Source organism: Formica exsecta, unplaced genomic scaffold (assembly GCF_003651465.1).
Source record: "Formica exsecta isolate Colony F162 unplaced genomic scaffold, ASM365146v1 scaffold82, whole genome shotgun sequence".
Classification (NCBI taxonomy): domain Eukaryota; kingdom Metazoa; phylum Arthropoda; class Insecta; order Hymenoptera; family Formicidae; genus Formica; species Formica exsecta.
In genome coordinates this window covers 390,250-403,512 of record NW_021853592.1, presented here as the reverse complement: position 1 = coordinate 403,512, position 13,263 = coordinate 390,250, and the positions used below count along the sequence as shown (strand labels likewise).

The 13,263-nt window shown below is 33.7% G+C and overlaps 2 protein-coding genes across 5 annotated transcripts in view; one reads left to right on the top strand and one right to left on the bottom strand.

Moving 5' to 3' along the window:
- The window catches only part of LOC115244543 (midasin), a 99,418-nt gene that overhangs the window by 16,182 nt on the left and 69,973 nt on the right, over window positions 1-13,263 (top strand). The gene's annotated exons all lie outside the window — the stretch shown is intronic.
- LOC115244546 overlaps window positions 1-13,263 on the bottom strand; it is a 44,953-nt gene that overhangs the window by 2,237 nt on the left and 29,453 nt on the right. For all 3 annotated transcript variants that reach the window (XM_029822255.1, XM_029822256.1, XM_029822257.1), the window contains 5 exons: window positions 6,001-6,202; window positions 4,621-4,873; window positions 1,896-2,150; window positions 1,498-1,617; window positions 952-1,134 (listed from right to left, as the gene is read on the bottom strand). In XM_029822255.1, coding sequence (XP_029678115.1) covers window positions 952-1,134; window positions 1,498-1,617; window positions 1,896-2,150; window positions 4,621-4,873; window positions 6,001-6,202 — 1,013 coding nt within the window. The remainder of the gene's footprint in view (window positions 1-951; window positions 1,135-1,497; window positions 1,618-1,895; window positions 2,151-4,620; window positions 4,874-6,000; window positions 6,203-13,263) is intronic.

Below are 13,263 nucleotides of genomic sequence, written 5' to 3'. Positions count from 1 at the left end.
GAATGCAAATCTACAAACACCGATGCAAAATTAGATAACGGCGTAGTCATAAATTGGAAAGGGAAGTTATAGAAACAGAAAAACTAGTATTTTATTCTAAAGTATAAAAAAAGAATTATAGCAAAAATTATTTATATGAATGATAAAAATATATTTAATTATTAATAGATTTCTATTTAAGATAAACAAAGATTATATTTAAAAGAGGTTTATCAAAGCACTCTATAAAATTTATACGTGGAAAAATGTTAAAATTTATCTAGTTAGGAAATAATAAGAATCATCTTTCTACGTTTCTTCATTGCGTCGCAATTTTTGCTTCATCAAAATATCGGGAGTCTATTGAGAAGATTAAATGCAGCTATTTCGTGCATCTGCTACGACACTGCATCAGCAAAATCGCTGTGCGATGCCGTTGAGTTTTTCGACATGCACTTGCTTCTTTGGAAAATTTATATTCTCGTAGAAAGATTCTCGTGGAAGAAACTCTCCGCTCGTAGAATCGTGCGAATTCGCTCGACCGACTTGCAATTCATGATCAGTCGTGTATTGGTACGATCGAACAAGTTTCGTTTTCATGTCTTGTGTCTCTTCGCGAACTTTTCGATTTATTTCTATCGCGGTTTTGTATTGAAAATCAAATCAATGTCGTTCGACAAGCTTTATGATATTTCGCATACGGGTGTTTTAGAAATTGTATCGTGCCAAATTATAATAGTAATTATGAGTAATTATGAGTAAAAAGCGCGCGAATATCCTAATTGAAAGAGAAGATTTATATTCGCGTGTTGATATTGCCAGTGCGCACGGATGTACAATTGCAAATGACAAGTAATGACCGACATGTTTACAGAGCATAAATATCGATAGTGTCTAAATTTTATAAAAGCCAACAGCAGATACAAACTTCCCATTATTTAATCCCGCCGATGATCTATTCATTCTAATTACCTCGTAGCCTGTAGGATTGCCTATAATAGGATGGTGCACCAAGGTAACGAAAAACAATGGTCCCCAAAATATGACGTACGCTGCCGTTATGACCAGGAACATTTTCACTCTTTGCACGCCTTCGCGTTCCATCCTTCTGAGGTAATTCCTCATTTTTCGATGCTCTTCGACGGCGCCTGTCCTCTGAAATATATCGAGATGCCGTTTCTGAATAATTTTAAATTTTTATGCGCCTTTGATACTCGCCTGCCGCTTTCATCGTCATCTCTTGCTTGACACATATGTTCAATTCTGTTTGTATTTGTAAAGCGTGAGAAACAATGAGCGTAGAGAAACAATTTAGACTTTGATAATTATTAGCGATATTTAAAATTAGACGTTGATAATTATTAACGATATTTAAAATTAGAAAAACACTAAATTATGTAAATTATGGATTGAAATAAAAATGACGATTTAGCAAAAAGTTTCTATTTTTGGAAAATTTAATTTTTAATATATAAAGAGACGTTTTATGCGTGGAAAATTATTAATATAATGACTTACTTTCGGCGTTGTACCGTTTCTCGTGTTAACTACACCATCTTCGGTTGCAAGCGCGTTGGTTGCACCCTGATGTCCGCCTGTCACATTAACGAGCGTTGTGACGAGACCAGCTACTCGTACCTGGACATAAACGCGATTGTATAAAAGCAGAAGAGATTTATTAATGTTTGAAAAACGTATTTTAAAAACGTATAAAAAAAAGTATGAAAGTATAAATCATCTAAAATTTTATTCCTTTTTATAAGTTAATGTTATATTTTTATTAGCATATTTTATACATAAATTTTTATTATTCTGTAACTTTATACATATATATTTTTATTAGCATAAATATAAGTTTCAATAATTATATATTTATAACGATACTTTGATTATTAATATATATGATTTTTGCTCACCGCTTCGACATTAGCTTTTGTCAGATCCCTGTGTAATTTTCTCAAATGAAAGAGCGTGAGCGCCACGCAAATGATGTTGATGACAATCCAGAGTACGTTGAGTATATAATGACGGAAAGGACCATGTATCAACGGGCAACTAGGCGCATTGTGCCCGCTCTCTGTGTTGGCCGCTAAGGCCCCGCTGAGAAACGTAGGTCCCAGGTTTATCGTTATGCTGGCGAACCAGATCATGAAAGTGCCAAAGAGCACGCACTGCAAACAATAAAAAAGCCTTTGAAAAAATTCGCGAAAAAGGACTTTCCCATTCATGTGATATTTCTTCCGAGTTTCACAAATTTCTCAAGGTTGTAATGCTTCGCGAATTGTACGAATTCTTTCTCGTTTATAGAAGATTTTTCAAATAACGATTTTTTGAACATTTTTATGAAGATAGATAAACATGAATCTTGTTTTTGGGGGAAAAATATAGAAATAGTTGTTTTAATTAATTAATTAATTTAAATTAATTATATTTTAAATATCTTCTTTGCGAGTCCCTATAAAACTTTTTATCTTTTTTTTTTTTTAAGTAAGAGAACACATGAAAAATAAGTTATTATTGTTCTTATCTATTAATAAGATACAATACACAAATTGTGTCTTAATTAAAGTACTTGATGCCATGCAAAAAAGTTTCCGGTTAGTTTCACAAATATTCACACAACCGAGGTTATTTCAATCTAATTATTTAATCAACGCTAATAATTTGTATAAACTTATACAACATAATTAAAGATAAATTTAAATTTACAAATTTATATTAAATGCAGCGCATTGTGGTATTTGATTCATTATTTGCAACATAATAGGATTTTTATATAATTATAAATAATACTTTTATATAATTATAAATTTGTTTGTGCAGTGCAAAACAAACTCACAACACACATACATTTTATTCGAGTAAACGCAGTTTAATTTAGAATATTATGATTGGTTTGTAATACGAGTTTACAATAATCCCATGTCTTCGTTTACACTCTAAAGCGGTCCGTTAAATCCTGTAATCCGCAATTGATCGTAAAGAGTAGAGACCACTCTGTCGGAGCCAAGTGTTGATCAAATACTGTTACAATCATTCATCGCAGATAATGCAAAAAAATATTACTTTAAGTTTTTCTTGTTTTATCGAAAATATCGAAATAAATTTTTATTTGTCACAAATTTTAATATTTCAACGTTGAATATCTTGATAACTATATCGCAAGAATCAAAATTCTTATAAATTCCATTTTAAATTAAATATCCAATAATTTTTTTATTATTTATTTGTGGTATAATAATTTGTTTTGTGAAAAATTATAATAAATTATACTGAAACGAATTATATTAAGACCGCTGTTGCAATTTTCTCGCGTGTATATTAATAGGCATCTCGCGTGTTAACGAACCGTCGTATCATTAAAATTTAGTTACAAAAACGAGTCGACTATTGCTTGATGTACAAGTTATCGCGTCAAATTAATTTGAAACCGACTGCTACTACATGCGACCAAGAAAGCCGAATCGTTGGGGAATTAATTGCACTAATTTAATGTCAATATATAAGATCTTTCGTAAGATTCGCATCAAATTTTAGAGGCGTACAATCTGGCGAATTTGAGAATAAATGATTTTTTTTGGTGCAAAAGTTCTGTCATTCTTTCTGGCGATTTTCGAATTCAATATGTTGGTAGATAAGTTGAACTAAAAATTTTCTTAAAGCAAAATTTGTTTTGCATCGAATGAGAAATTAGATAGAAATACGGACACTTTTTTTAATAATTTAGATTAAATTAAATTAGACAACACTTGCATATTAAAACATTATTTCTCACACACACACACACACACACACATATTTTATTTAATATAGTTATATTTGAATATTTATTATAAATTAACGTAAAAAGTTATTTTAGAATGGATTAAAAACCATTTTTTATGTTCTTTTTTGCGAATGATTAATTCGACTTTTTAAAGGGACTTTATATTTTTAGCTAAGATTGTGTAAGCATTAATGTCTTTCTGCGACGGCGCGATTAATTTTCCTTTGAAAAATTTGGTTCATTTCGACAGTCCGCGCTGCGTAATGCAGACAGTTTGCACCGCAATCAGTCACCACTAAATTCGTCATCGCAATGCTGCGGTTAGATGGAAATTTCTCTCATTTCGAATGCGAGATGGATGCCGTTTGCGTTAGCCAAAGTCACACGATTTATTCATACATCAATGTTTTTGATCAATTGCTTGCCATAAGCAAACAGATATAAATTAACTTGAGTCAATACCGATTTAAAGTGGTATATTTTATTAGGTAAACATTTATCGTAGAGATTCGACAATTATTCAATAAATTATAAAAATACGATTGCAATAAATATTTCAATCTTAATATTGACGAACTCAGCAACATACAATAAAAATGCAATAGAAATATTATGACAGAGAAATATTAAATGCGGGATTGAGATTTGAAAATTGAAGATTAGAAGTTGCGAGTTGTGAACTAGAAGAGCTCAAGGTTAAGAACTGCGACAGCAAATACATAAGTTGAAACTTGATTGTTAAGACTCGGAAAGAGTTTACGAACGATGTAACATAATATGAATTGTCAATCTAAATTATATCTTGCGATATATCTAAGACAATCATTGCGAATGCGAATAGAAATCACATTGAATATGCGCGCTGTAATTTTTACCTGGGGCGAGTCCATCAGTAGAGGCGCGGTCAGATCTGCCTCCTCGTCGCTCTCTGGAAATACCGGGCTGTCGTTTAACACGGTTGTTAGCATATTTACCGTGGAAACGGTCACCAGTAGCAGAAAAGCAGTCTCGACCAGGGAACACTTGTTAACGGGCTGACAATTCAATATACTGGAGCCAAGAGGCAACAATATAGCGGCCCTCGCGCAGTCTACCATGGCTTGGTGGAATAACAATCCCTGGGACCACCTGAAAATCCCAGGATAAACGTGCATCAATATGTTCATTCGCTATTCCGTCCATCTTGCTGCGTCTTCGTCTACTTCGCTATTTTCAGATTTAACATTGCATTCTATAATATAACGTCTTTGTATTTTATTGCCGCATAACAGCAACTTATTCGCAATTAAATTTTATTTCAAATAAAAATTCACATACACATGAATATACAAATATGAATATACAATATATATCTAAAATGTGAGGTATAGAATTTTACCGATCTATTGACTTTTTTTAACAAAAATTCATTGTGGTATATTCATTGTGTTCCGTATCATTTATCAATATTTATACTAAATATTGACTAAACTGAAAATTCTGTTGAACTAATTTTTATTTGAGATATTTATTTTTTGATTGGAAAAATATTTTATTTGCTTGTAACCTGAAAAAAACATTGCATATTTTCTGCCGGCGTTTTTGTTAATAAAATTTTATAGATTGATATCAGAATATGTTTGATATCACATTTGGGAACACTGCAGTTTCTCACGTACATTATATTTCAGATATTTTAGTATATCGGGAGGTATAGCGTACACAATTTATGTTTACTCGCAAGTATACAGTATACGATCAAGATTTTATTCGGTAAACACGTGTAGAATTTACCTGGCCGCAATATACTTATTGAAATAAAGTTTAGCAAGTTTCGGAAAGATACTCCTTCGCCAGATTAAAGTAAATCCACGTACGCGACATAGATAGAGAGAGAGAAAAAAAGAGAAAGTTTCTCTTAATTCATAAATTTTATTCGAAAGTGTCAAAAGTCATGTTACAGTAAATTTGCTTTATCGCAAACGCTGTTTGCTCCTGTTGTACGACACTTAACTGGCAATACATTTGAATATTACGAGGTAAAGGATACAATAGAGCAATACACAGCTGTGCATACGTTCCATATTGCGAACCTATTCACCTCTCTATTCAAAAAAACACGGTCATATGATTCTTAAAAACGTATGCCTGTATGTAAAAGCGGTTTTGTTTAGCTAATATCGATCGAATATCATAATGCGGGAATCTCTGGTATTATTTCCGGATTGAAGCACGGCGGTCATAAAGCGCTGTTCTTTGACGGATTATTATCGTACCTGCGCAGCTGTCGCTTCGCCAGTATTAGCGCCATGAGGATGATATTCGCCCCCATCCCCAATGCACCGAGGCTAAATATGACGGTGGCCTCGGTCACACCACCGGGATGACACTGGAACACCTTTGTGGCGTTGGACGTGACATTCCCGGAAGCGCCGATGCCGAACCTCAGATTAGCTCCGATCATCGCTACCGCTGAACCTGCATAAGAGAGAATTATTCCATTTAATCATTGCTATCGGACGAATGTTTTAATACGATAATTGCTAGAACGGCGAAATACTTTGAAATTCTGATTTTAAGAAACAAAAAAAAAATCGATTTAATGCATAATACAAAATATTTAGCGCAAATATATGATGGAGTCATAACATGTGAAATTATTAATAGATAGGTGTTAAGTAAAGATTGCTCTTAATAATCAATATAGCCTCTAATTACGCAAAGTTATGTTAAGTGCAAAGCAGGAATCTCCGCCGTTGCTAGAAGTTAGAAGCTATTATCAGTGAAGAGCGCGAGAATCTCAGGCATTTCCATCTTTCGCCAAATCTCGAATTACCCACGCTTTCAAATCTAGTTACTCTAGTTAGGTCTTGATTATCTCCCGTGCTTTGCGTGTAACTAGAGGTAACGAATGCTCAATCATCAGTCGTCTCAATAATTACAGAATAGTGGAAACGATCTCTCATGACTTTTATCAATTCAGACTACTAAGTTTTGATAAAAACGGATATGAAAATGATTTGAGATGTATAGAGATGTAAAGGATTGAGGTGTATAAAGTAAGCCTAAGGTGTATAATATAATTTAGCTTTGTTGAAAATCTCTGTTATTGAAGTGCATTTTTGGTTTCGAAAATAATATTGTTGTTAAATATATAAAATTTAATAGCAAAATATTTTTGATGGTTTAATCATTCATAGCTTGTGTAATATTTTGTTTTATTTTTCATTTGGCGAATAAAGCACCGTTTTCATAAAGAAACATTATTTCATTGGCTCTCGATTAGTAATAAATTTCTAACAGTATTGTAAAATATCAAAATACGGTATATTTCATTAAATCGTTTTACGAAAAAGTTACGTTCACATTTCAGTTTTGATTTAGCTTTTGTCAATTTTTCGTCATATTTTCGTCAGCCTTTTTACCAGTTTAAACTATTCTCACGGGCACAGTATCTTTACATTTTCGAAAACAAGTGAAAATATCCACCGAATCGAACGCGATATCGGCTGTTTATTCTTTCGTTAAGATTCAGTTGCGCGCGTATTTTGCTGAAAGAGAGGTGAAGAAGCGAGAAAATAGAAAAGAAATTGAAAGGGCGAGTACATCCGATCTTTATAGATATCGATATCTGAAACATACACAATGTGTATCGGAACCATCGTATTTTTCTTCACCTACAGATTCTTGACTTTCTCTTGTGTGTAGTCGATTGTTAAAAATATCACGATATGTAAAATTGGATTGTAAGAAAAAGAACTTATAATTAGCTTTTTATGAACTCTAAGCTTCTACTTTTACAAATCGATAAGAAAATGTATTAAAATTTAGGCTACACGCGTATAATGTGGATAAACGAAAATTTCAATACTTGGGTTGAGAGAGAACCTCATCTTTTATCGTCCAATGAACGTTTGCCAATATATATTCCAAGAGGCACTGCTTCAAAGTGCTTACCGCGAGATCATATACTTTTCTCTCTGCCTTGAGGCAAAATCACTTGGTTCACGTTTACGAGCGCGCGTTGAGTTCGAAACGTTTGGTTGTTTTCGCGTATACACGACCCACATTTTCAACTCGTGAGCCATGTTATCCGAAAGAGATGCCGCCGTACGAAAAGTGTTAACCGAGAGAGAGAGAGACAGAGAGAGAGAGAGAGAGAGAGAGAGAGAGAATGAGAAATGGAAAACAACTCCAACTTTATTCGACCTGTAAAAACTCGGTCACCGCGTCAGGCTCTCGTGCTCGAATGACTGTAGTACCTATCAATGTACAGCTAAATCAGCGAAATTAAGCAGCATCCGATACGAACTAATTCGATTTCGAAGCAGCTGCAGTTAATTGCGTTAGAAACTACGAGAATGAAAAGAGAAAATATCTTGTCGCCTGTTGACGCGCGCGCTTCGTCATGGAAGTTTTGTTTACGGTTATAAGAGATTTTCTTAATTTTAGCACTATTGAAACTTTCTCAATTTTAATCTTATAATAATTTAAATATTTACACGTCACTTTCAGTAATTACAGATACAAAAGAGAGAGTAATTATTATACAAAGTTATTATAAATTAAGATTAGACAAGCAGCAGTAGTATTATGGAGAGGAGAATATAATAGGCAAATATAATAGTTTTTCAGTCATATGTTCTTTAATAATAAATTATAATTCGCTTATTTTGTCTATTTTCTTATAAATACGAAAGAAAAGCCGAGTATTTTTCATTAGTTTCACGATTGTCAGTCATTGAAGCTTCGTCATGGATCTTTTGAAAGCTTCTTTCGACATCACTACTTCTTCAACTTCAGAACGATTGAAAGTTGCTTGGCAATCAAGCTTGGCCGTTGCGAGTCTTCTTTCTTGGATATCGATCGCGACAAAAAGTTTTACTGATCGAAGTCAAAAAGAAAAACCACTCGAAAGTATACTACCACTGCTCTTTTATATCCGTCGGATTCCGATCGATTTTAAGCTGTAAGCGAATTGATATCATTATTGAATTGATAAAACTAGTCCCTTTATAGATCCTTATCGACCGATCCCATTGTGAGATTCTCTACAATATCGTAGATCAAGAGAGATGAGGCAAAAAGCGACTAAATTAAAGCGTCGTAAAAGATTTAAGTGCCCCTTATACTTTTACTTTCAATCGAAGCAATTGCGCTCTGAAATAAAGTGCGCGCGGTCAATTTCGGTTAATAAGTACATCAATGAAATTCATGCCACAGGAAGCTAAAAAAAAAAGATAATATTTCTTTCCACGTTATAAAATATGATCTTATACAAGAATGGATTTACACACATATAATTCGCCTTTATGAAAATTTATATAATAATGGATATTAGATTTCTTTCTAAAATAATTTGCTTTATTAGAAATGTGATAAGTCGATGTAAAATAACACGTTGATAGAAATCCGGAGGGAAGAAATGTCTGATCAAATCGCGATGGGTAATTTGTGTTTTCCGACGCGTTTTTCTTCTCGGTCGTCCCACGAATCGTAAATTCCCATCTGTTCAAGAGTTTTTTTATCGAGCCACGTCCAGGAGGCGCCGGAAGGAAATCTCATGCATATTCACGCGGAGATGAGATAATTCAATTTTAGGGCCGCGGTACATCAGCAACGAGGTTCTCTCTCTCTAACTACCTCACAATTAACCTGCTGGTAATTCGTACCGCTGCGGGCTAGTCTTTGCCCTGCCGTCCGAACGCTCAAAATGACTTTTCGCGTGTTTCAAAACTTAAATGTGTATTCAGCTGGCTCCAGAACGAAGTTATCTCTCTCGGGAAAGTTTCTCCCCGCGGCGCTTTTCGTTTCGTCTTCGCGAGTTTTATCATAGTTATTTCTGAGTAATGCGAGGGTACATGTGAGGTACAGATGGTGTGTTGAGATAATGAGTTAAAAGAGAGCGCACGATTCATAAATTACTTTCAATCTACGAATTTTATTTTGCAAATAAATATCGATATGTTTTATTTGTTTTAATTATTATGTTCTTAAATTTTCGAGATTTTATTTTTGATATTTTATAAAAGCATTGGAGATATATTTCCAATCAAGTTACAGAACGCTTCGTTAAGATTTCTCTTGGCAAATTAGATTTTAGTCTTCATGAAAAATCGAGGAAATTTACGGTCATTCATGGTAACATAGAAGTTATACAATGGCATAGTACAGTAACGAATTCGTTTTAAGGATGGAACTCTTTACGAATGTCGAAGCTTTCTTTCTTAAGAATTCCTGAATTATATGAAATTGTAAATTTGAATATGTCTAATTTTGTTTAGACGCAACGAAATAAAATTCTCTATAAATTATGCAGATTTAAAAATTTTGAAAGTGTGACATCGCTGAATAAATATCGTATAAGATAAAATATTACGACGAAAGTTTTTTTTTTTTTAATGGTTCCTAGTTTCGCTACTGCTTGCATATGCAAATTTCGAAACTAAAACTTCATAATATTTTAATCTCGAAAGCGTAAGGCATTACCATATGCTTTAATTTTGTGTGCGATGACATCAGATTAAATAATAAAGACGACAAGTCATTATTCGCAGTACTTTTGTGGTTGGATGTACAAGGATTTTACTTTTTTATCTTACTTTATATAAAGCCATATAAATTTTTTTGCTTAATGCTACCGCATAGATGCCATTTATATGCAAAGGGTTAATAGACACTTACGTGTGCAAATAAAATATCGGTAGCTGATACGCGTTTACACGGATAAAGTGGGGCACGTGGATATAGGCGAATGTAATAGGATTTAAAGCAATCCAATTAGTCAGACCTAAATAAATTCGTTAAGTCTTGACAAGGTTCCAGCATCCTTCCTATTTTCTCTTTTTTCATCTCACTTGCTGTTTTCTCGCCTTCGTTTTTCTCATTCTTGAAAACCTCAGTCAACCGTGAAATAACTCTCTTTCTTTCGCTTGGACAAAAACTAATAACCAGTCGAATAATTTGTCAGGCCGATCAAAAATTCCAACTGAAGTACAATTTAACGTGTAATAATTTTTACTGATTTTTTCTACGTTTACTTGTTCGATATCTTTGTATTATTTTATTGAAATTGTTATCTATTTATTTAGTAAATATGGAACAGACGAAGGCAAATAAATAATTCCAGAATATTATTTCAAGATGTTGTAGCATAGAAGTTACTGAAGCTATCTTGCGACTTGAAGAAAAGCAAAAGAATGAATATTTGTGTGTGTATGGATAACATTCTCTCTCTCTTATATCTTCAAATTACAGCCAACTGTTTTCGTTCCAAAAAGTAGTGATTTTGCGGTATCTTGAATAATTTCAATTTGCAACTATAATATTGATGTAAATTTTAACGCGCGGAGAGAAGAAAACGTATACATTGTATTATTTATATGTATAATACTACATTTCTTTAACTTTTAGAACATATCTTAGAATTATTTAACATAAATTTACATGAATGTAATTATCTTACAAAAACTATTTCTCGCACGAAACGAACATAAATATACAGGACTCTCGTATTTATTGAAAATATCGGTGTTAAAATTCGCACGTAGAAATAAGATGCTTAAAGTCAATTGCACCGATGAAGCTGACAGACAGGAGATGGAAATTTTATCGAGCGGAATCTATATCGCATATGAGATTGCAATCTAAAAGGAGATAGAGCGAATCACTGAATCACGCTTATCTAATTCAGACTGTTGTTGGTGCAGTTGAGTTTTATTGTGTTAGCTCGTCGAGTTTGGACTGTGTTTCGGGCATAATTCGGGAAATGCATGACGCGCGTTCTCCAAGTTTATCTCTCACTGAACGCGGGGATGCAACAACCACCCGGAAATCCGCGGCGGATGTGTCCCCGCTATTGAAATCACGCGATTGCAAGACGCGCTTTGATTATTCCATTCTCGGGCGCAGCAATCATGTCGCGTGACTAATTAAATTTTGGTTGGGAGAGGGCATGTACGCACGGAGATGTGATCGAGCGTGCACCGGTAATGCCGAACATCATCAAAGATGTTAATTACGTATCCTCGCCGCGGTGGTAATTGGATCTTGCATGTTCGCCGTCGTCTCAGCGGCTGAAAATGGTCGGTGACGTATTCAAGATCGCTCGTCTTTAAGCGCGTGGCATGATTATTCATGAATGCCGTATTCGGGAATGATTAATTTGTAAACTGCCGTCGCGCCTCTAATTCGCCGCTTGTCGCGCATAAGGCTATGTATACTACTATGTTAAGCCACAGTTCGTGAGTGATAAATCACTTACTTAAACTAATTAAATTATTAACTAGTTAAGATTTTTTCGTTTCATTGCTCTTTGAAACAAATATAAAAAAAATGCAGACTTATATATATATAACATTTCTAATATCTTATAGATATATGAATTATTGTGCATACACGCGATAAAAAATAACGAATTAAATTAAATTTGTAAATGTGCAAAGAAATAGAAAGAATAAAATTAAAATGGTATTGTATGAGAGAAAGTTTTTGATACCTGCGTTTTGGAAAATTGCAGAGACTTTGAGTTCGTGATTGCTATTCTATGATATAATTCGGATATACGTCGTAATATAAAACCATACAATAAAAATTCGCTGTTGAATTTCGCATTTTGAGCAGTTCGTCAGAATCGTGGATCGATCGCATCAAAAGTCAATTTTGCTGGCGCGGCGTTGTGAAGAAGTTGCGCGATATGATTCATCGAATTTCCTCCATCGCTCGTTCATCTTCGTGAGCATCCTGAACGCGTGAAATCTAGAAGCCCGATAAAAGAAAGCTGTAATCCTAATAACATTTTTTTGGAAAAGAATATTTTATGAAAATATATTGAATAACTTTTTTCTTTCTTGCTTCTGAATAATGTCTCGAATAAAGATATCTTTTTATTTACTTAAAATAACACAAAGCAGAAATCGTTTTACAAATTGAACACGCGTGCGCGATATTTGCAAAACAAAAGATTCTTAGACTTGTAAAAGCAGTGATGTTCATCATTTATGTTCACAAGTGACGCTTTTATTCGCCTCTTGTCAAGCAGTGATGCAAACCAATCGATCACCGCCTGTCAACTTTAAGGTGGAAGCCGAGTCTGCTTTATCATCGACTCGGACTACTGTAGCCGACTACTATTGTCTCTGAGCTACTTATTAATCCCACAACCTCGAACTCACAAATCAGAATCAATTCAGTGAACCAAGATCCGGTTTGACCCTTTCGGCAGATAGAATCTATGGGCTTTATAGGGTTGCTATATAGTTTGGGAGTTACAATCTTGACAACTTATAAAGGATTCACACTACTTGCTCTTTTAAAATGCATTGTATCATACAGAGCATTCGTTACTTAATTTCTATTGCTGAAAGACATTTTGCTTTTTCTTGTTATAAAATTAATAGAACATTTTAATATTTTTTTCTAAATATTGCATAAATACATTAACTTTTTTATAGTTAGAATAATTAATATAATTTTATACATATATAATGCACTATTTCTTACACACACATACACACACACACACACACACATATATATAT